Raw genomic sequence first — 19245 nt, 5'->3', positions numbered from 1 at the left:
GCCATCCTCCTGCCTCCCCTACCCACTCCTACTTTGGGACGTGGTCTGGCCTCCAGCTCCCTGTGTAGTGGAGGATGACCGTAAGCACCTGGCCTTGCTGTCTGTATCTACCAGATACTGAGCGTACACCCAGGTACACTAATCCACTTCTGCAGTATGATGTCATCTCCCGCCATTCTCTCCACACACACTGTACTTCAGCTTCATGCACGAGTGAGCTTCTGTTCCAGTCACTGAGGGGCACAATGAGGAAATGGCCTGCTGTTGTCGCATTGTGGTCTAATGGAAGAGATGTAAGCAAACACAGTGAGACCTTAATACACCAGATAGGGCAAGTGCCATGGAGAAAGAGCTCTGGGATGTTTACTATGTGGCACTGGTCCCAGCACCTTGTGCATGGTAGGCCCGTGCTCTGCCACTGGGCCACAGCCCAGCCCGCCCTTTATTGCCATTGTAGATAGGGTGGTACTCTTAGAGACTATCATCTGAAACCACGTGCGATGCTGTAGTCCCAGCATGAGAGGCTGTGGCTGGGGGACTCCAAGGTCAAGGCCTATCTGGGCTGCATAGCAAGGCCTTGTCTCAAAAAAATAAAATAAAATAAGAGAGGATTATTTGGATCAGAATGTTATCTGCAGCATTGAAGTAGCTGGGTGCTGGGAGTGAGCTTGGCACTCATCAGGAGAATGTGGAGGCTGTATAGGTAGTACAGAGTGAGTGGCTGACAAGGAGGCCTAGACACTACAGAGGGCTGGCTGCTGGTTGTAGGAAATTCATTTTCTAAATAGAGCTTTTCAGCAGTGCAAGGACATGACCTGATAGTCTCACTGTGTAGTGATGGCTGACCCAGAACTTACTGTGTAGACCAGCTTGGCCTTGAATTCACAGAGGTCCACCTGCTTCTGTCTTCCCTTTTAAGATAATTTTTCGGGGGCTGGAGAGATGGCTCAGTGGTTAAGAGCACTGATTGCTCCTGCAGAGGTCCTGAGTTCAAATCCTAGCAACCACATGGTGGCTCACAACCATCTGTAATGGGATCTGATGCCCTTTTCTGGTGTGTCTGAAGACAGCTACAGTGTACTCATATATATTAAATAAATCTTTTTTAAAAAAGATAATTTTTCTGGCTACTATGTGAAAACGTGCAGGTCAGAAAGCAAGGCCAGTTGTCTTCAGGCCAGTTGACAAAGATGCCTGGAGTGTGCTGTCATGACTGTGGTAGAGAGGACGAGACAGGATCTAATGTAGATTTGAAGGCAGAGCTGACAGTCAGGTGAGAGATTGGATGAATGGCAGGGGAGGGAACTGATAACGACCGCATCAAGATTGGACTGTACCTGAAAGATCTGAGGTGAGAGACACTAGAGAAGCTGTCAAGACCTTAGTTTGAGTCAGGTGGTGGTGCACATACCTTTGATCCTAGAGCCCAAAAGGCAGAGGCAGGCGGGTCTCTGAATTTGAGCCAACCTGGTGTACAGAGTGAGGAGGACAGTGCTCCTGGGAGATACATCCTCCCGTCATCTGCATGCAGAGTCCAACCTCTGTAATGTGGGACAAGCGCTTCTCACTTCTCCAGGCCGTGGATACTGTTTCATTGAGTCATCAGAGCGTGTGCTGTGGGTGCTATTCTTAGCTGTTCTCTGTCTGAAGCGCTAGACCTCAGTGAGGTGAGATGACTGGCCAAGACTGCAGAGTAGAGCTCAGGCTTGGGTCTGCGTGACACCTGGGTCTACGTGACACCTGGCTTGCTGTTCCCTCCCATCACCTCAGGGTGGATGGCCCAAGCAAACAGGCTTGCAGGATGCTGGCTACAAAAGCCTGCAGGAGCTTCTCTGCTCTGTTCTCCCGCCCTCCTCCTGTAGTCTCCTCTTAGGAGCTTTGCTGAGGCACTGTAGGTACTTAATTCAAGGAGGCAGCTTATTCAGTGTGAAGAACTACCCAGGTTGCCCCACAGGAGCCTGGGAACCAACCTACCAACTCTGGGTTTGTGCTGTTAGCGCTGGTGACATGGTTGTGTGTAGGGTGTCTAACTGTAGGAACTCTCCCCCCTTGTGGGAAAAAAGAGATGTGAAATGTTTGTTTACCTCTGCAGACTTTCTGGCACATTCTGCTTCTTTTCACAGCTCTTGCCCTTTCTTTGTGAGGAAAAGTCACGTGATCATGCTCCCTCCGAAGCTCCTTTATACCAACCACTTGCAGCTCATGATAGTTATTACCAATTAGGGGGAAGAGAGGCTATTTTTCCATTGCTAGCACGTCAGTGGAGGCTACTTTTAAGGGGAAGGGTCACGTTTGAATCGCAGTGGCATCCACCAGGGGATCAGGACTGTTCCCCATCCTCTGTGGCAGCTCCTCACCCCTCCAGGGTTCTGGACCTCCCATGGCATACTCTGCAGAGTAAACTTGCTTATGAAGATGTTTTTTACTAAAAAGGATAGCGCAGGGGCCAGTGGTGTTGCTCAAGCTGAGACCTGAGTTGGTGGGAGAGAACCAACCCTTGAAAGCTGTCCTCTAACTGCCACTTGTGGGCTATGGAGTGCAGAGTGTGTGAGTGTGTGTGTGTGTGTGTGTGTGTGTATGTGTGTGTGTGTGCGCGCACACACACACATACACACACATTCACTTATAAATATAACAATTGCAGTAGAGAGAAAAGCCTAGGGTACACGTTCTCCCAAAGAATGCAAACGGCTGACTTGGTAGTACACTCATGCAGTTCCAGCATTCTGGAAGCTAGGCGGGAGGATCAACTCAACTACATGAGACCCTGCTTCAAAAACTCCTCCCCCAAAAATACTTGTTTTTCCTGATACTTTAACCATTAAAAGGACTGATCTAAACTTACTTGTTTTGAGACAGAGTCTCTTTCCACAGCTGTTGTTATCTTGGAACTCACTATGTATATCAGGCTGGCCAAGAACTCACTGAGATCTACCGTGCCCAACAAGTACTTAAACAAATACCTTTAATCCCAGCAGAGGCAGGCAGATCTCTGAATTCTAGGCCAGCCTGGTCTATAGCGTGAGTTCTAGGACAGCCAAGGCCACACAGAGAAACCTTGTCTCAAAAACAAATGAAAAAGACTAGTTGCTTGTTTTTAAAAAACAACAAGAAAAAAAAAAAAAAACACTGGGCTGGAGAAGTGCTATTCAAGTTCAGTTCCCAGAACCCACATTGGGCGTCTCACAACCACGTACAACTAACTCTAGCCTCAGGGGAGTCTAAGGGCACTACCTGCACAGGTGTGTGTGTGTGTGTGTGTGTGTGTGTGTGTGTGTGTGTGTGCTCGCGCGCGCACACACACACACACACGCTCGCGTGCATAGTGGCGTGTCTATGTTGTATACATGAGCACACTTTCACTGTGGTTCAAATAAGATAGAAGTCTACAAGTGCTGTGTGTCTTAGTTCTCCCTCGCGTTTGGGATTTTGCTGCCTTTTTATTTTAGTCTGGCCGGTCTGGAGCTCCCGATGTACACTCCCCCAAATCTGCCTCTGTAGCACTGCGATTGCAGGCATGCACCACTCTACCCTGGTTTCTTTTTGCAAGGGCTTATGCAGTTCTGCCTGACCTTGAAATCCTCACGTCCCTGTCCCCTCTTCCCCACTGCTAGAATTGCAGGCAGCACCACAGACAGCTGTAGTTTACCTGGTGGTCACCGCTGGGGTTTCGATGTGAGAGACAGACACACGAGTGTTGAAACTTTACATTTCCCTCTTAGGAAAAGAAGAAGAAGAAACATAGAGACAGGAAGTCGTCTGACTGTGATAGCCCTGACTCTGAGAGTGACACGGGCAAGAAGGCGAGGCACACAGCAAAAGACAGCAAGGCTCCAAAGAAGAAAAAGAAGAAGAAGAAACACAAGAAGAAGCACAAGGAATGATGGTGGAGCAGGCCGCAGCAGCCTTGGCTCCTGCAAAGACTTACTAGTGAGAATGTGGCCTCCTACCCCACTGACTCTGTCCCCATGGTCTCGGATGGCTTTTCCTCATGCAGCAAGCAGATTGGGGAGCCAGAGGGCAGCTCCCAAAATGGTTTTTCCTTGTTGCTCCTGATCCCTTTGCAAGTGACCCCTGCACCCATCGCATTCACGAGCTCAGTTTCTTCATTCAGCAGAAGGGTCTAGTACCACCCCGGCTGCCACTGCCAGAGCTGGATTCCGTTGCAGGAGTCTGTGCTGGAGCCACAGGTGCTACTGTGGAGGTGAGCCTGGCTGTGGCGGAAGAGCCACCCTGACCTGCCTGCTGTCTGGGGTGGTTGTGGGTGGACTCTGCGGCCTCTATTCGCTCAGCCAGGGCCTGTGAGGAGGACAGTGTTTGCAGTGACCGCTGAACCAGAGATCTGTAGCCAAGGTCATTGCTCTGCTTCTATCACTGTGTGACTGACTGGTTCCATTTCAGGCCTCTGCTTAAATTCCTGGCATAACTGGAAACGTGTTTGGTTTTAAACTTTGCAGAAGGCTTCATTCCTATAATCCTTCCTGGGTGACTTAGAGACTTAACACATCAGTTCACAGAAAACACTTAATATGTTATCCAAGACCCTGGAAAGAGGCCAAGCAGAGGCACAAAGCCAAGGCCACTAGCAGGTCACAGCTTTCTTGAGATTACTTATAAATCCTCTCTTCCACAGTGAAGACCTCTTTCCCCTGGGCTGACTAGGAAACCAGTGTTTGTAACCTGAGGACTTGCTGGGCATGATGAGTGTGTGGCTCTTAGCAGTCACCTCCCACCATAGTGGTCCACGCGTGGACCTTGATGTCCTGAACTTGTACTCCAAAGAGAGGGTGACCACAGCATACCACGTAGCTAATCCAGGACTGTTGTGTGCAGGATGGATGTGAAGTAGCCACTCAGTGACAGCCAGCTCCTCTGAGCAGGGGCGGGTCAGTGCAAAGGCTCGCATAGGTGCTGCTGTCTCCGCACTGAGCCCGAGACTGTCCACTCAGCTCCTTATCAGCCCTGCTTCCCAGGTGACCTGCAGGCCTTCACTTCAGCACTGACACACAGGAAAGAAGACCAAAGGCAGAGGCAACTGGGTGGCCTTGGCTCTGCTTTATTGACCTTGGAGCACCCTTTGGATACAGTTTTAAAAAATAAACCACATACACAATGGGACCTGGGTCCAGGCTGGTGTCCCATATCTCCAGGAAAAGCCCAACCAAAGAGTATTTATATAAAACGTCAGAGGGGAGAAACATGAGGCAACGTGGTGCTGAGTTAGGGGTAGCCATTGGCAGAGGAGCAGTCAGTGACGGGGCAGCCAGGTCACGCCTCCTTCTCGTAAGTCCGAGTGCTCACCACATTGCCATGGGTGAGAGTCTGCAAGGAAAGACAGGGTCAGATGGGGCAGAGCAGGAGAGGGAGCACTCCCCACCCTCATCCTGAGCTGCACTTGGGGACCCCTGTGCGCCAGGCGCTTTCCTTTTTCTTTTTTTTTTCTTTTTTTCTGATGCAGATCTTTTAAGGTAGATGTTATAATTACCATTTTAGAGATTTGGGGGGAAAATAGACCCTTGAAAGAGGTAAATTGGTCAGGATCCAGTACATTCCTGTTCCTCTTTTATGTTCAGCACCTGCCTAAGGGGGTGTCTGGTGCAAGGCAGACAAACTGGTGATAAGAGCAGCCAGAGCCTTGAGGAACTAAGCTACCAACTTTCCCTTCCTCCCTGACCATCCAGTATTCAGGCTCAGTAGAGACCAGCCATGGCCTCCTCTTACTCTATTACCCGGTGAAATGGTCCTGTTTGTTTCCTCCCTTCCAGAACTAGGCACCTGACTTCTGACTCAGAGGGGACCCCAGTCTCGTGTGAATACACAATCAGCAGGTTCCACGGAGCCACCAAGGGCTGTGGTACTGACTTTGTGGTCCATGCTCCTGGCCCAGGTGCAGTCCTCCAAGGCTACTATATTCTAAGGATGCTCTCAAACTTATCCCAAAGCAGATCTACAGGCCTGGTTGTATCACCTCCTCTCTAGACAATAGATGTTTTCAGGAAGCCAGGAACAGTAGACAAAGCATGAATAAGGAGGGGGTGCTCCCGGCAGTGCCAGTCAGGCACACACTTGCTCCTGCAGATGCCTGCATTCCTACTCAGGAAGACAGAGTGGCAGCTGCTCCCCTCCTGGGATCAATTGGCCCTGCTTTCTGCCTCCTCCCGGGAACACAAGCAGGAGGAACCATTTGTGGGCAGCTGCTGCATCCTTCCTGCTTGGCTGGGCTTTGGGCTATGAATACACTGGCCTTCCAGTAGCCTCCAGGCTCCAGTCACTGTACGCATCCTAGTGGCCGTTAAAGAAGGTTACGTGTCCAGAGTCAGATAGCTTTTAGGCTGAGGCTTGAACCAAGACCTGTGACAGCCATGACCCCATCCCCGCCTCTCGTCCTACTTCCTCCCGACCCCAGGAAGGCCCTGGCCTGAGGAAGGCACGGTTCCTGTCGTTGCCCATCTTACCAGGATGAGTTTCCCATCACTTAGTTCCCGTGTAAGCGTAGTCTCCTGCCCGTCCCACTTCTGCACATGGACCAGTTTGCCTCCGTCCAGTGTCACGACCGACTGTAGAAAGAGGGAGAGCCTAAGTTGTGACCAGAGCCAGAACAGAAGGGCAAGACAAGCCCAGACAGACCAGGAACCTAACCGGTGATGGTGCTGGGATCGGCATCCAGAAAGCCCACCTCCAACCCGGCTGCACAGGCTTCCTGCTCTGGCCGCTCGGCAGAGGAGGGGCCCTCAGGCAATGGAGGAGGCAGGCAGCTCAGCCTTGGGATATATTGGAAAATTAGACTTCCCTTTATATCACGTGACCTCCCTTAACTGGCAAAAGAGCAGCAATCGCAAGGTCCTTGGACGAGGACCTGGGTATCCTTGGAGTGTTCTCCAGCTCTAACTCCAGTGACCATTTGCTCCTTAGTGCTGCCAGCCTATCTCAGCTAGTTTGTGTTGGGCAGCTGTGCCAGATCTGTCTTCTCTAGGAACCTGGGAGTTGTAGGTCAGAAGGAGAACTAAGCAGGGTTTGTTGGTAGGACTCTAGAAAGATGGCGGCTCTTTTCTGTCTATATTCCACCTTCTGGAATCTTCATTCCCCGTTCTCCAAACATCCCAGTGGACCACTGTTGTATTTAATGTGGGATCTGGTCCCGCAGAAAGATGGCAAGTTCCCGGATGTAGGTAGGGAGACATGATGGAGCAGGGCGCCTTCCCCATCTCCAAAGCCAGCATGCTGTGTGGTCCTGGTCCTCTGCATCTGCAAGACTAGAACCTTCCCTGTTCTTTCTGGGGGCAACTGTGAGGAGGGAGTAGCTGAAGAGATAAGTTTTAGAGTCGTGATGCAGAGGATACGGTATAGGGACAACCTATAGATAAAAGCGTTACTTGGTTCTGTGCCTGGCCCAGTGCTGGGAGATGTGGAGGAAGCAAGCTGCCAAGACAACCACCATGAGTTAACGGAGTAACACTGGAGGCAGGCGCTCCCTCCGATCCCCTGAAATAAGTACGGAGACTACAGACACCCACAGCACTCAGATTGGTAAATGCAGGTTCTAGAGCACAGCTCTGCCTGTCAGCTGGTGGCACTGGAAACAGTTTGTCCTGGTCAGTGGTCTAGCCTGGGATCTACAGAACGGGAAATCTCAGGATAGAGCTCAGTTTTTTTGTTCCCAGCTGCCTCCTTTGCTGCCAGAGCCAGGATGACCTCGGTGTAGGGCACTGACTTCTGGGCATCACTCCTAAAGCACTTCAGGTCACAGCCATGACTGATGTCCTCGGAGCTGCTGCCTACCTTGGTGTACAAGGTCACCCAGCTGGAGCTGGAGACACAAGGTCGGAAGAATATCTTGGCTCTGCTGCCCACTCCAGTGACAGCTGACAGATCCTTCCCAGGAAGGTGAGAAGAGAATAGGCCAGAGTTTGTACTTAGTCCCTGAGCCATCCCAGCACTGAGCAGGCTTTATGAACCTGCCCCTTGGGGTAAAAAGCCAAGATGCTAAGAGAACCAGCTTCTTACTATCCAAACCCCTTTCTCTGACTCACCTTGACCTTCCTGTCATCTGCTGTGACCTCGTCAAACTCTACTCCCAGCTGAAAGCTGATCTCTGTGTTCTTGAAGGTACTGTGTGTCTTTATGGTGATGGTATCCCCATTCTTCTCAATGATTGTGGTCGGCTTGGTCATGCTAGCCACCTGTCTGGTGGCAAAGCCCACACCTAAGGGCAGGGGCAGAAGGTTGAGACTCCATTAGCTAAGATAGAGAAGTGTTGTTCAAACCCAAAGAGAAGTTTGGGGCCTAGGCACTGGGAAGGCGGTCCATAGTGGCCCACAGCTTTGTGGGGGGCCATTTTCTCATTCAGTCTTTTCCTTAGCTCTGCAGCTGTTAGACTGATGTCAGATATGAGGACTGTGGATGTCTGGGAAGGTTGGCAACAGTGGAAGTTAAGGGACATGAACCACACAGCCAGCCCCTCACTCAGTCCTGTCCCTGGAAGGTTTTGTAGATGTGAACAGGGTCACAAGTCAGATGGGGCACCATGTCCCCCCCAGAGCTGCGTACCTGCTGCCTTCTGGCCTCCTGAGTGCTCAGACCAGGGACTGAAGAAGAGATAGTCAACTGCCTTCTAGAGTTCCCTAGACAAGGACTGTCTCCCGTTTCCACCCTGAAAACCGAGACGACAATGCTCTGCCCTCTGTGGCAATGCCACAGCTTCAAAGCCTCCTGGTTAGAAGCACAAAGGAGTTTTGTCTTCTACGGACATAGGGGGCTGAACGAATAGCAACAATGGGATGACATGAAGTCCCCGGGGAAACTCCTGACATAATCATTGGCTCTGAGACCTAGGTGAGGTCCCAAGTGTCCCTCAAGCAGGTGAAGCACAGACCCCTTAGGTCAACTCTTTGGGTTGTAGCTTTCCTGGAATCTTCCATTCCTGACTACCTGTCCTCTGGCCTCAGCACATGCTAAGCCATTCCTGGCGAGGCAGCCCAAGGTAGGGATATGGTATTGTGAGAAGCTGTGTACATTGCACAAGCTCTACATGGTGGCCAGGTAATACTCGGGACAGCCCTAAGCATAGGTTCTGTTACTTTCCATTCACAAATGAGGCTTAGACACTGTGTCATCTCAGCCAAAGTCAAACAGGCCAAGCATGGTGACTCCCCTAGAATCTCGCTCAGAAGATGGGAGCAGGGGAAATGCCAAGAGTTCAAGGCCGGCTTGGGCTGCATAGCACCAGAAGAGTGAGCTATAGTGAGACCCTGTCTCAAAAAGGCTAAATAAATCAACAGCCCGTGTTTAGTCACTTTGTCATTCTCAGAACAACATACTCTACCCTTCAAGCCCACCCTCTGGGCTTGCGGTCACTTAATGAGGCTGGGCTGCTCTGTTCTAAAAAATCTTTGGTTGTATAGGATAAGTCAGGGGCTTTGGCTACTACAGCAAGGAGTGAGACTTGGCTTTGCCTACTGGTATCGGGTGGGTTGACTTCTGCAGTGAACCAGCCATTTTCCCAAGACCACAAGGTGTGGGGTGCTCCTGAAGCCACGGCTCATGAAGCCATGGCTGAAAGGTAGGGTGAATCTGCACCTCACTGGCCTTCAGCCTGTCTATATGTTCGGGCTAAACAGAATTTCAGTCCGCTAACAAAAGCTAAGGGTGCAGCATGGGACGATGACATGCTCAGCCTGCTCAAGGCCCTGGTTTCTGTCAGTACCTATAGAACAAAGGCCTGAAGACAGCGGGCCCTGGGGCCGAGTCTAGGAAGGCAGCTACAGCTCAGGGAAGCAGAACTAAACCCAAGTAATCTAATAAAGTACTCCCTACCTTAACGGCCAACTAGATGGGCGTGGGCACGTGCCTCTAACCCCAGGAGAAGCTCCACAGGGAGCTCCAGGAGAGCCAGGAATGCGCAGTTAAGACCCTGTCTCAAAACAAAAAGCAAGACCAGTGGTCTTCCTGGAGGACCATGCTGTTCTCAGGGTAGGGTAGATGCTGGTGGGAGCACTGGCTGGAGCTGTGGCCCATCAGTCATGGTGCTTGCTTAGCAAGTGCAAAAGGCCTTGGGTTCCATCCCCAAAACCAAAATGGCAAATCCTTTGTGGACTTGTTTCAGAGAAGAGCCAGAAGTAGGTGAGGGGCACACACACCCCCAACATGTTATATTCCAGCCCTCCCGCCTCAAGAAGGAGGAGTGGAATCTAACTGAGACACGACACAGGCCAGTTTTCCCTGCCCCAACCTGGTAGGACTCCACAGGAAGGGTCTTTAGCTAAGCCCAAGGCAAGAAGGGAAGGGCGGGGGGCCAGTCCTGGGTGAGTATTCATATGACATTTCCCACTCCCTGTCCTCTGTTGAGATGGGAAGAACTCTAGGTAGGTCTGGGTTTTCAACTGTTTGGAAGGCTGAGAGATAGCAGATTACAAGGTCAAAGCCAGCCTGGGCAAGTTAATGAGAACCTGTAATGCCTGCCAGGTATGCACAAGGCTCTAAGTTCAGGCTTCAGTATCCTGGAGAAGAAATCCTGGGTTTTTGGGGTTGGGGATTTAGCTCAGTGGTAGAGCGCTTGCCTAGCAAGCGCAAGGCCCTGGGTTCGGTCCCCAGCTCTGAAAAAAAAGAAAAGAAAAAAAAAAAATCCTGGGTTTTTGTATCATGATGAGCTTGTGCATACTGGGGTGTTTTCCTACTAAGCAAATCATGGAACCCCCCCTTCCTCCCCCCCCTCCCTCCTTCCTTTTTCTTCAAGATAAGCTTTCTCTGTGAAGTCCTGGCTGTCCTGGAATGCTCTCTGTATAGACCAGGCCCGGAACTCAGAGATTTGCCTGCCTCTGCCCCCTAAAGCACTGGTCTTAAAGGCGTGTGTCATCACCAACACACACAGTTTTCCCAGGTCTTACAAATGTTCTTTGGAGCGTTATTCTCCCCCAAACCACACTCCCCCTTCTGGCACCCTGTCTGTATCTCAGATAGCAGCTTTCTTCACCTTATCCCGGGTGCTGATCGGATGGGAGAATGGTGCAGGCGGAAAGCCTACGTGTACAGTGGTGTCCTCTTGCCCTGCCCTAGCAGCAGTCTCTGGCCGAACCCAGGGGTGGCCGCACTCACTGAAGGTCAGGCTGGTGAGAACGAGGGCATCTTCCAGAGAGAGGCCTCTTCTGTACTCTAACGTGGAGGGGGAGGACTGTTGCTGACTGACCCGCGTGAGTCTTCACCTCTTCCCAGATCGAATTCACTGATTTTCTTTAGTTTACCTCCAGGCCTCTAGGTATTTCTTCCTACAGTACTCTCCATCTGCTGTTCCCTTTCGGGATTCAATTTCTAGACCACCATGCTCTTGCTGCCAACCTCCCTCCTGCTTTCACTGCCCCCTCACCTCCAGATCGCCTACATCGCTTCCTAGAAAGCTTCCCAGCCCGGACCTCTGCAGCCACGGCTGCCTTTCCGCCAACCCCTCGAGCTACGGAGGCTCACCAAGCTTGGACCGGGACAACCTCCTCCCAGGAGGCCGGGATGGGGTAGGGTCGGGTGGAGTTGCTCCAGCCCAGACCACCCTCAGCGCCCCAGTATTCCCAGCCTGGACTGGCAGGGAGGTTGCAGGAGGCACACGGGGCCCTCCAGCAGGAGCTCAGCGCTAAGATCTCCTCGCGGGCCCTCCTGACCCTTGGATCCTGCGCCAGTCGTTCGCTCACCGAGTGACTTCATGTAGTCATCAAAATTCTTGCTGTCCACTAGCTTCCAGGTACCGACAAAGGCGTCCGCCATGGTGCAATGAGAGAGGAGGCGTGCAGGCAGTGAGAATCGCGGCTCCCGGCTGGAGAGTCTCTTTAAATAGCCCTCGCATCACATGATGAAAGTGGCCCACACCCCTTGCTCCCGAAATAGGAAGCCCGGGCTTGCACTCCCTCAAGGGGCTAGCGCCCATCCCCCACAGCCCTCCGGGCGCCTACGTCAGCGGCGCCCGCGGTCCCGCCGGTGCCCTCTAACCCATCCCTGCCCGATTGCCCGGCGCTCCCCGCAACCCAAATAGAGCATCCATCCCACCGCCATACTGAAAGGAAACTCGCTCTTGAGCTGGCGTCACGCTGGGGAAACGCCGCCTGATCCTTCTGGCGCCTTGTTTCACTGTGGTTTTATTACAGTGTGCGTGGACGTGTAGGCGCGCTTATTGGGGAGGGGGAAACTGGGGCGTTGCAACTCGCGGGAGTCATTTCTCTCCTTCCACCGTGTGGGTCCCACGTATCAAACTGGGGTCGTCAGGCTTGGCAGCAAATGCCTTTACCTAATGACCCATTTCAACGGCCCTATGTCCTCTTCTTGTAGAAGAGGCGCGGAGGCTCGAATGGGAATGACGCGGTCACCATAAGTAGAAAAGATTTGGAGCCCGGACAGAGAACGTGGTCTAGTGGCCCTTGAGCCTTCTTGCTTCATCCAGACAAGTGGAGAAGAGTTGCCTTGGACACCGCCGAGGCTGAGCTGCCCAGCGCCTCACCTGCTCTGGGAGAACATGACCTTGCTTCCCTCATGCTAGCCCCACACGTGCTTGCCCCTCCCTGCGGAATGTCTCCTGCCTGCGCCTCTCTCCGCAGTCCCACTCCCCACCGCTGCCTGAAAGCGCTCCAGGCTTTTCTGACCTCTGAGCTAGCGCCAGGGTCGTTCTTCACTCCGCGTAGAAAGTTTGTCTATTCAGATAGTTCTTCTGGCCTCGGCCACCTTAACTGCCGGAAAGCCGCGACCCTTTTCTGGAGTCAGTTTTATCTCTGACTTCTGCCACTAGACTGTTTGACACCTTAAAGCACTTTATTAAATAAGACCCACTTCATGGATGGTTGTAGCCGGCTTTCAGGACATGGACCCACTGAACTTTTCCATTGGTAGGTGGTATCTTCTCCTTTTCATAGGTGAGTAAAGGAAGCTCAGTGGAGCCCGTTCCTTAGTTCAGCAGTTTCTGTTTAATTATTACCAAGTCGGCATCTCAATGTGTAGCCGGGCTTGACCTTGAACTAAAGATCTTCCTGCCTCTGTCTCCTGGATTACAGCTGTGTGCCGCTGGCCTGGCGTCAGTCACTAGTTATTAAGGCACCTGGAAGGCAAGAGAATCTTGAGTTTGGGGCCAGCCTGAGCTACATAAGGAGGATCCTCTCTCAAAGTAAGTTCCTGGTCTGTGCTGGCCCTGCTTAGGAGAAGACCACATGGAGCAAGGTTCAGGCTAAAATATTTCCTCTAGGAGTGTCATGCTGTTAGGGACTCTAGAAGGAGCCTGTTCTGATTTGGGGGGGGGGGGGGACATCAATGAAGGCCTGAGTGTGCAGACTCTCTACACAGAAGGAAGTGGAGTGCACAGAACTTCGGCCTCTAGAAGGATGTGCAGGACCAGAGCCCTGGAGCCTGACCAATACACCTGCAATGTGGCAAGGCCTCTTTCCTGGGCCTCTGTTTGTCGGTGTTTTTTTCTTCCCAGAAACATGGGCTGTTCAGGGGAGGGAAGCCAATAAGGAAAAGTCCTCTCACCTCTGTCTTGATCCCTTTGGAGATTCCAGGTGCCAAAAGGCTAAGAGGCCCAATTCTGCCAAAACTACAGGGACAGGCCTCAGGGCTGGGCCGGGAGCCCTGGTGACCTCAGCAATGGAGCAGGTGCTAAAGGAGGAAGGACATGGGATGGTTTCTGATTCAAGGTCACAAGCTGAGGCAAGGAGCCTCCTCTCTCAAAGACTGAGAAGTCTGAGGCCCGGGACCAGAGCAGTCTGCCTACATGGACTCTGGAACATAGTGCGGGAGCTGGGGTTGGCAGGCAGCTGTTGGCAAAAAGACCCGTGTTCTAGTCCAGATCTCAGCTGTGCTAGCCATGCCCTGTGGTCTTGAGCAGTTCACTTAAGCCCCTCGGAATCAGTTTCATCTTTGAAATGGGGGATATTTGGAAATCATTAGAGAAAATACATTTAAGACTCTGGTTTGCTTTTTTCTTTTTCTTTGTTTCATTGTTTCTTTTTTTGTTTGTTTCTTCTTTCCTTTGTTTCTTTCTTTCTTTGACAGAAATGGCTAGGTAGCCCTGCCTGTCCTGGAATTCACTATGTGGACAAGGGTAGCCTTGAACTCAGAGATCTACCAGCCTCTGCCTCCTGAGTGCTGGGATCAAAGTCATGTACCACCATGCCTGGACCTACCTTCTCCTTCTCTTCCTCCTCTTCCTTTTCTTCCTTCTCCTCCTCCTCCTTTCCCCCCACCCCCCTAAGACAGGGTTTCTCTGTGTAGCCCTGGCTGTCCTGGAACTCACTCTGTTGACCAGGCTAGTCTCGAAACCAGAGGCCTACCTGTCTCTGTCTCCCAAGTGCTGGGATTAAAGGCAGGCATGCACCATCACCTGGCCTGTTTGCTTTGAAGAAGAGCCACTGAAAGGAGATAAGATAGCTCGGTGGGTAAGGTGGTTACTGAGCAAACATGAAAATTTCAGCACCCACATAAAAACCGGGCATGGTTGTTCATGTTGAAACCCCAGTACTGGATGGGACCCAAAGCCATGTGCATTCTGGGTAAGGGTGCTTGCTGGTAAGCCAATGTAGCAGAAATGGTGGGCTCCCAGGTTCAGTGAGAAACTCTGTTTGAAAAATAAAGTGGGCAAAGAAAAGAACGAAACCTTTAACCCCTTTCATTCTAGCCCTGTGGCGGTAGGAGGATATATCTGTGGATTCCAGGCCACCAGCCAGGGCTGCTAATGAGACCCTGTCTAAAGAAAGTGGTAGAGGGGTTGGGGATTTAGCTCAGCGGTAGAGCGCTTGCCTAGCGAAAGGCCCTGGGTTCGGTCCCCAGCTCCGAAAAAAAGAAAAAAAAAAGTGGTAGAAAGTGACAGAAGACACCTGTCACACCTGGCTGATGTTTACCCCTACTGCCACGAAGGGCTGCCAGGTCTTGGGCTTCAGAGCGGGTAGGACACTTTGTGTTCCTTGTGCTGAGCCCTGCCTGGGTTGAGCAGCACAGGATCTTGAGTTGAGAAGTTGAGCTGTAGACCTATGCAAAGCTCTGGCCTGGGCCACTAGGGTTGATTCCTTAGCCACACCCACTTTTTTTCTGCTAGGTTTATTGATGTTTGTTGTTGTTTTGTTGTTTGTGTGCATGACAGCTGTGTGTGAGCTTCAGGGATGTGTGTGAAATGTTGTGTATGTGGAGGGCAGAGGACAACTTTCAGCCTTGTTCTTTCCTTTTACTCTGGGTTCTGGGAGAGTAGAATAGAACTCAGTTACGTGCTCATAGCAAACACATTTATCCACTGGGCCATCTCACCAGACCACTACTTGTTTCTCTCTCTCTCTCTCTCTCTCTCTCTCTCTCTCTCTCTCTCTCTGTGTGTGTGTGTGTGTGTGTGTGTGTGTGTGTGTGTGTGTGTGTATGTGTTTACCCCCAGTACTATGCTAAGCAAGTGCTTTCCATGAGGGTATATCCCCAGCCCTCAGTTATGGTTTTTTTGTTTGTTTGTTTGTTTTGTTTTGTTTTGTTTTTACAATTTGAATGGGATCTCACTAAGTTGCCCAGGCTGGCCTTGAACTTACTCTATAGCCCAGGGAGGTTTTGCCTCAGTTTCCCAGACTTGTACCACTGGCTTCAGCTCATTCTCCCTTCTAAGTATGTATGGTTCACACTTCATTCTCTGAGGGAATATATTCCCTCACCCTGCTACGTTAGAGGCTAGAGTTGAGCCTCATCTCTTTTCTCACCCTTCTTGCTCTCAGTAGATGCAGGTGTGGCTATTACATCTGGCAGGCATCAGGGCCTGTCAAGAGCAGCATCTCTCCAATCTTCCCCCTATAGTGATATAGTGATTCTTTGCTTCCATGGCAACCACAGGCTGGGAAGATGAAGAGGAGAGGTGAGTAACCAGGAGGGAGCCATGGGGTGGGCTGATCTGTGGCTCCTTGTGGAGGGGGAAGAGGAAGCATATTCATCTCTGGCTGTTTCCAGGACCTTCTCTGCCATCTTGATGCCTCTTCGTGGGAGTGTCCACTAGCTTGGGGGAGAGCCTAGAGGTAGAGGCCAAAGAGGCTGAGCCGGGCCTCCACCAACCCTGAGACATGGAGACATGTTTCTTCTGCCTATTCCTACTCCATACAATAGGAGTTATCCTGGCAATGGTGGAATAGAGTGTTCTGTTTCTGCCTACCCCGGCATCAGTGAGTCTGAGCTTCCTCCACTGCTCTACAACCCCTCTTAGTGAATAGTGTGCTCACTTTGGAAAGAGAACTGCTTGGTAGGCCCCTTACTGTGTGGAACTACCATCCCTTACTATGGTCTGTCCTTACTGTGTAGAACACTGCGGCAAGCCCCTTGACCTCCGAGTTTCCTTTCCCTTCATAAAGGAAGGCCTTCAGATTCTCAGAGCATGGCGTTAAGACAAAATTAAGGGGCCTAGGGGTTGGGGATTTAGCTCAGTGGTAGAGCGCTTGCCTAGCAAGCGCAAGGCCCTGGGTTCAGTCCCCAGCTCCGAAAAAAAAGCAAAAAGAAAAAAAAAATTAACGGGCCTAGGAGTATAGCTCACTGACAGAACATTTGCCTAGTCTGTGTGAGGCCCTGACCTTGATTCTTACTTTGGAGGAGGTGGGGATGAACATAAATAAATAGAAATCCCAGCCCATCAATATTCAATGAATAGGAATTTCCTTCATTTCTCCCTTCCAGGCCCCCATGTTATTTTAAGACACTGAGTCAGAAGGAAAGGATGTATAGCGTTTTTTCACGGAGGCCATATCGCTGACTTTAGATACTGTGAATAAATTCCCTCATATTTGCATTTCTCATTGTTTAAATAGCCCCTTTACCATTGTTACTTGTGCTGAGCTCCGCAGGGGTCCAAGGTAAAAGGGAGTGCAGCAACCAGAGCCTCCTGAGTGCGGGTGCACATGCGCACGAGTGTTCCTTTGCCACTGGGAAATCCGTTTCCTTGTTCCTCAGGAGTTCTAGAGAAGCGATGATAAAGGCCTAGGTGTACTGAGCAGCAGTGTGCTTCTGAGAAACCGCTGCCCGTGGCAGGTGCTCAGAAAAGAGAACAGTGGCTTTCCCTGTTCAGGGGGACCCAGCTCAGAGAGGAGCCACACTGCTCTTCTAGGAAACAGCCCATCTCTTGGCGGCTCACAGAATAAAACCCAAACTCATTGGCCTGCTCTCTCTGTCTGTCTGTCTTTCTCTGTATCTGTCTCTGTCTCTCTCTCTCCCTCCTCTCCCCCTTCCCCCTCCTCTCCCCCGCTCTCTTTTCCCTCCCTCCCTTTTCTAGTTTGTTAATAAAATCCTGTCCTAAGAAGAATGTTTAGGAGCTGGAGAGATGGCTCAGCAGCTAAGAGCCCTTGCTGCTCTTCCAGAGGGCCCAGGACCCAGGTTCAATTTCCAGCACCTACATGACAGCTCTGTATGCAACTCAAGCTCCTGGCAATCGGACACCCTCACACAGACACACATGCAGGCAAAACACCAATGCATATAAAAAATGAAAAATAAATCACTAAAACATAAAAAGAAGAAGAGTGTCTGGCAGGGAGTAGGGCTCATACCTTGATTGAGTGGGTGAAGGCTTGGATGAACAAGCTAACAAGGGAATCTATCTACTGTCAACACACGCCTGCTCTAAAAGAAAGAAGAGGGGATTTATTCTACACTGGATATGACCAACCACGGTCCTGGGAACATGGCCTCAGCTTATCCCAAACAGCATACTTTGGTTTTCATTTTTTTAAATTTCTCTCTCTCTCTCTCTCTCTCTCTCTCTCTCTCTCTCTCTCTCTCTCTCTCTGTGTGTGTGTGTGTGTGTGTGTGTGTGTGTGTGAGCGTGCGCGCGCGCGCACACACACACTTTGGGGGAGCTGGTTCTCATCCTTGTTGAGTTAGTCTCTCTACTGCTGTGCTGTGTACTCCAGGCAGAGGAGGCCCGATGACCGATGGCTCCGGGTTGATTTCTTGTCCCTGCCTCTGTCTTATTGTAGGAGTGCTGGGATTACAGATGGACTGGAGGCGGTCAGACTTTCACTACAAACGCATTTCCCCACTGGGCTGTCTCCTTAGCCCTATACAGACCCTTGATAGTCACAGAACTAAAGAAAGTGCTAACGGGGCAGTTACCAAACTCAAGGGGTGTGTTGCAACAGATGAGGAACTCTTACTCTGTGCCTCAGGTGCTGTCTGATAACATTCTTTGGTGGAAGGTAGCGCCCAGCTGAGTGACTACATTCCAAGGGATGTTCCCTGATAGTTACAAGGACGGTAAGGACTAGAAACAATCCCAAGGTATTTTGAGCTCTGGGCCTGAAACATTCCAACTCTCCACAGTCACCAGCTTCTGAGGGCTCAGTCATCTGCAGGGTCCCAGCAAGGGTGTGGCTTTTCAGGGCACCGAGTTCAACGTACTGCTCTAGCTTTGGGGGCCACAGAGCGGGACTTGCTTTCCCATATCTGTTACATATGTACCAGCTGTATTACCTGGCGACCTCCCATTTGGGCCAATTTCTCTGTAAAAGCCATCAAGATCACCAACAAGCTGGCCCTCTGAGGACTCAGAAGACGAGAAATGGCCCATGGGGAGTGTGGAACAAAGACCTTCATCAAAACTCTCTCACTAGCTGCATAGCATGTGTCCCCTTGCAGAGGCCCCTGCCCTCTTCCCTGGGCTCTCCCAGGTCTCCCTTTCCAGTACCATTGCCCCGTGCTTTGCAGGGGTGGCTTTGTCCCACCATAGGCCTCTTTGCTCTTTCTGCCCAGCCCCTGCCTCATTTAGTTAAGACCTGTTTCTCAGCTTAACGTCACACTGCTGCGTTTATCCTGCTTTGAGGGGGTCTATGGCTCTGTCTTAGCCATTCACTGGAAGCCATTCTCCGGCTGGCTGGGTCTGTGTTCCTCCCTGCTGTACATAGGGCCTTCCTGGCAAGTGTTTGGCTATCTGATGAACTGACCAGAGCGAAGCAAACCCCTGTGCTCCTGGCTCCTCCCCTTCTTCTGCTTCTTTTTCTTTTGGCGCCAGCCAAGTGACTCAGCCCTTAGAGAGAATGGCTGCAGAACCTGTTGACGTAAGTGAATCCTTGGGACAAGGACCACGTCCCAGGAGTTGTCCTCTGACCTCCATGCATGTGCTATGTGATACACACACTCACAGACACACAGAGACACTAAGTTGTTTTACACTATTATCGTTGTTATTATTAATTACTGTTATTGTGTTGTGCACGTGTGTGCACAAGGATGTATATGTGAGCGTGTGTGCACCAGTACACATGTGGATAGCGGGCAGCT

General features: G+C 51.1%; 2 protein-coding genes across 9 annotated transcripts in view; one reads left to right on the top strand and one right to left on the bottom strand.

Moving 5' to 3' along the window:
• Positions 1 to 5118, top strand: part of Zcchc17 (zinc finger CCHC-type containing 17) — a 41808-nt gene extending 36690 nt beyond the window's left edge. For all 7 annotated transcript variants that reach the window (NR_172648.1, XM_006238970.4, NM_001395614.1 and 4 more), the window contains one exon: positions 3723 to 5118. Coding sequence is in view for 6 of the 7 variants with exons in the window: in XM_006238970.4 (XP_006239032.1) it covers positions 3723 to 3884 (162 nt within the window). In the remaining variant the exon portion in view is untranslated. The remainder of the gene's footprint in view (positions 1 to 3722) is intronic.
• On the bottom strand, positions 5037 to 11880 carry Fabp3 (fatty acid binding protein 3). Of its 2 annotated transcripts, NM_024162.2 has the most exons (4): positions 11676 to 11782; positions 8031 to 8203; positions 6456 to 6557; positions 5039 to 5322 (listed from the first exon to the last, which is right to left on the bottom strand). In NM_024162.2, exons 1-4 carry the CDS (start codon positions 11746 to 11748, stop codon positions 5269 to 5271), a joined length of 402 nt encoding a protein of 133 aa, NP_077076.1. In that variant the 5' UTR covers positions 11749 to 11782; the 3' UTR covers positions 5039 to 5268. The 2 variants fall into 2 exon arrangements, with proteins under 2 accessions (XP_063144532.1, NP_077076.1); XM_063288462.1 differs by having other exon boundaries at positions 5037 to 6557; positions 11676 to 11880.
• Positions 11881 to 19245: the final 7365 nt, after the last annotated feature.

Source organism: Rattus norvegicus, chromosome 5 (genome assembly GCF_036323735.1).
Source record: "Rattus norvegicus strain BN/NHsdMcwi chromosome 5, GRCr8, whole genome shotgun sequence".
Taxonomy (NCBI): Eukaryota; Metazoa; Chordata; class Mammalia; order Rodentia; family Muridae; genus Rattus; species Rattus norvegicus.
The sequence above is the reverse complement of the archived record's forward strand: the minus strand, read 5'-3'. Positions and strand labels throughout refer to the sequence as shown.

Coding starts and splice junctions, on each gene's coding strand:
- Fabp3 (XM_063288462.1), bottom strand. CDS start 11,748: ATGGCGGACGCCTTTGTCGGTACCTGGAAGCTAGTGGACAGCAAGAAT. Junction 8,204..11,675: donor TGACTACATGAAGTCACTCG/GTGAGCGAACGA, acceptor CCCTGCCCTTAG/GTGTGGGCTTTGCCACCAGA. Junction 6,558..8,030: donor CAGATGACAGGAAGGTCAAG/GTGAGTCAGAGA, acceptor CTCTTTCTACAG/TCGGTCGTGACACTGGACGG.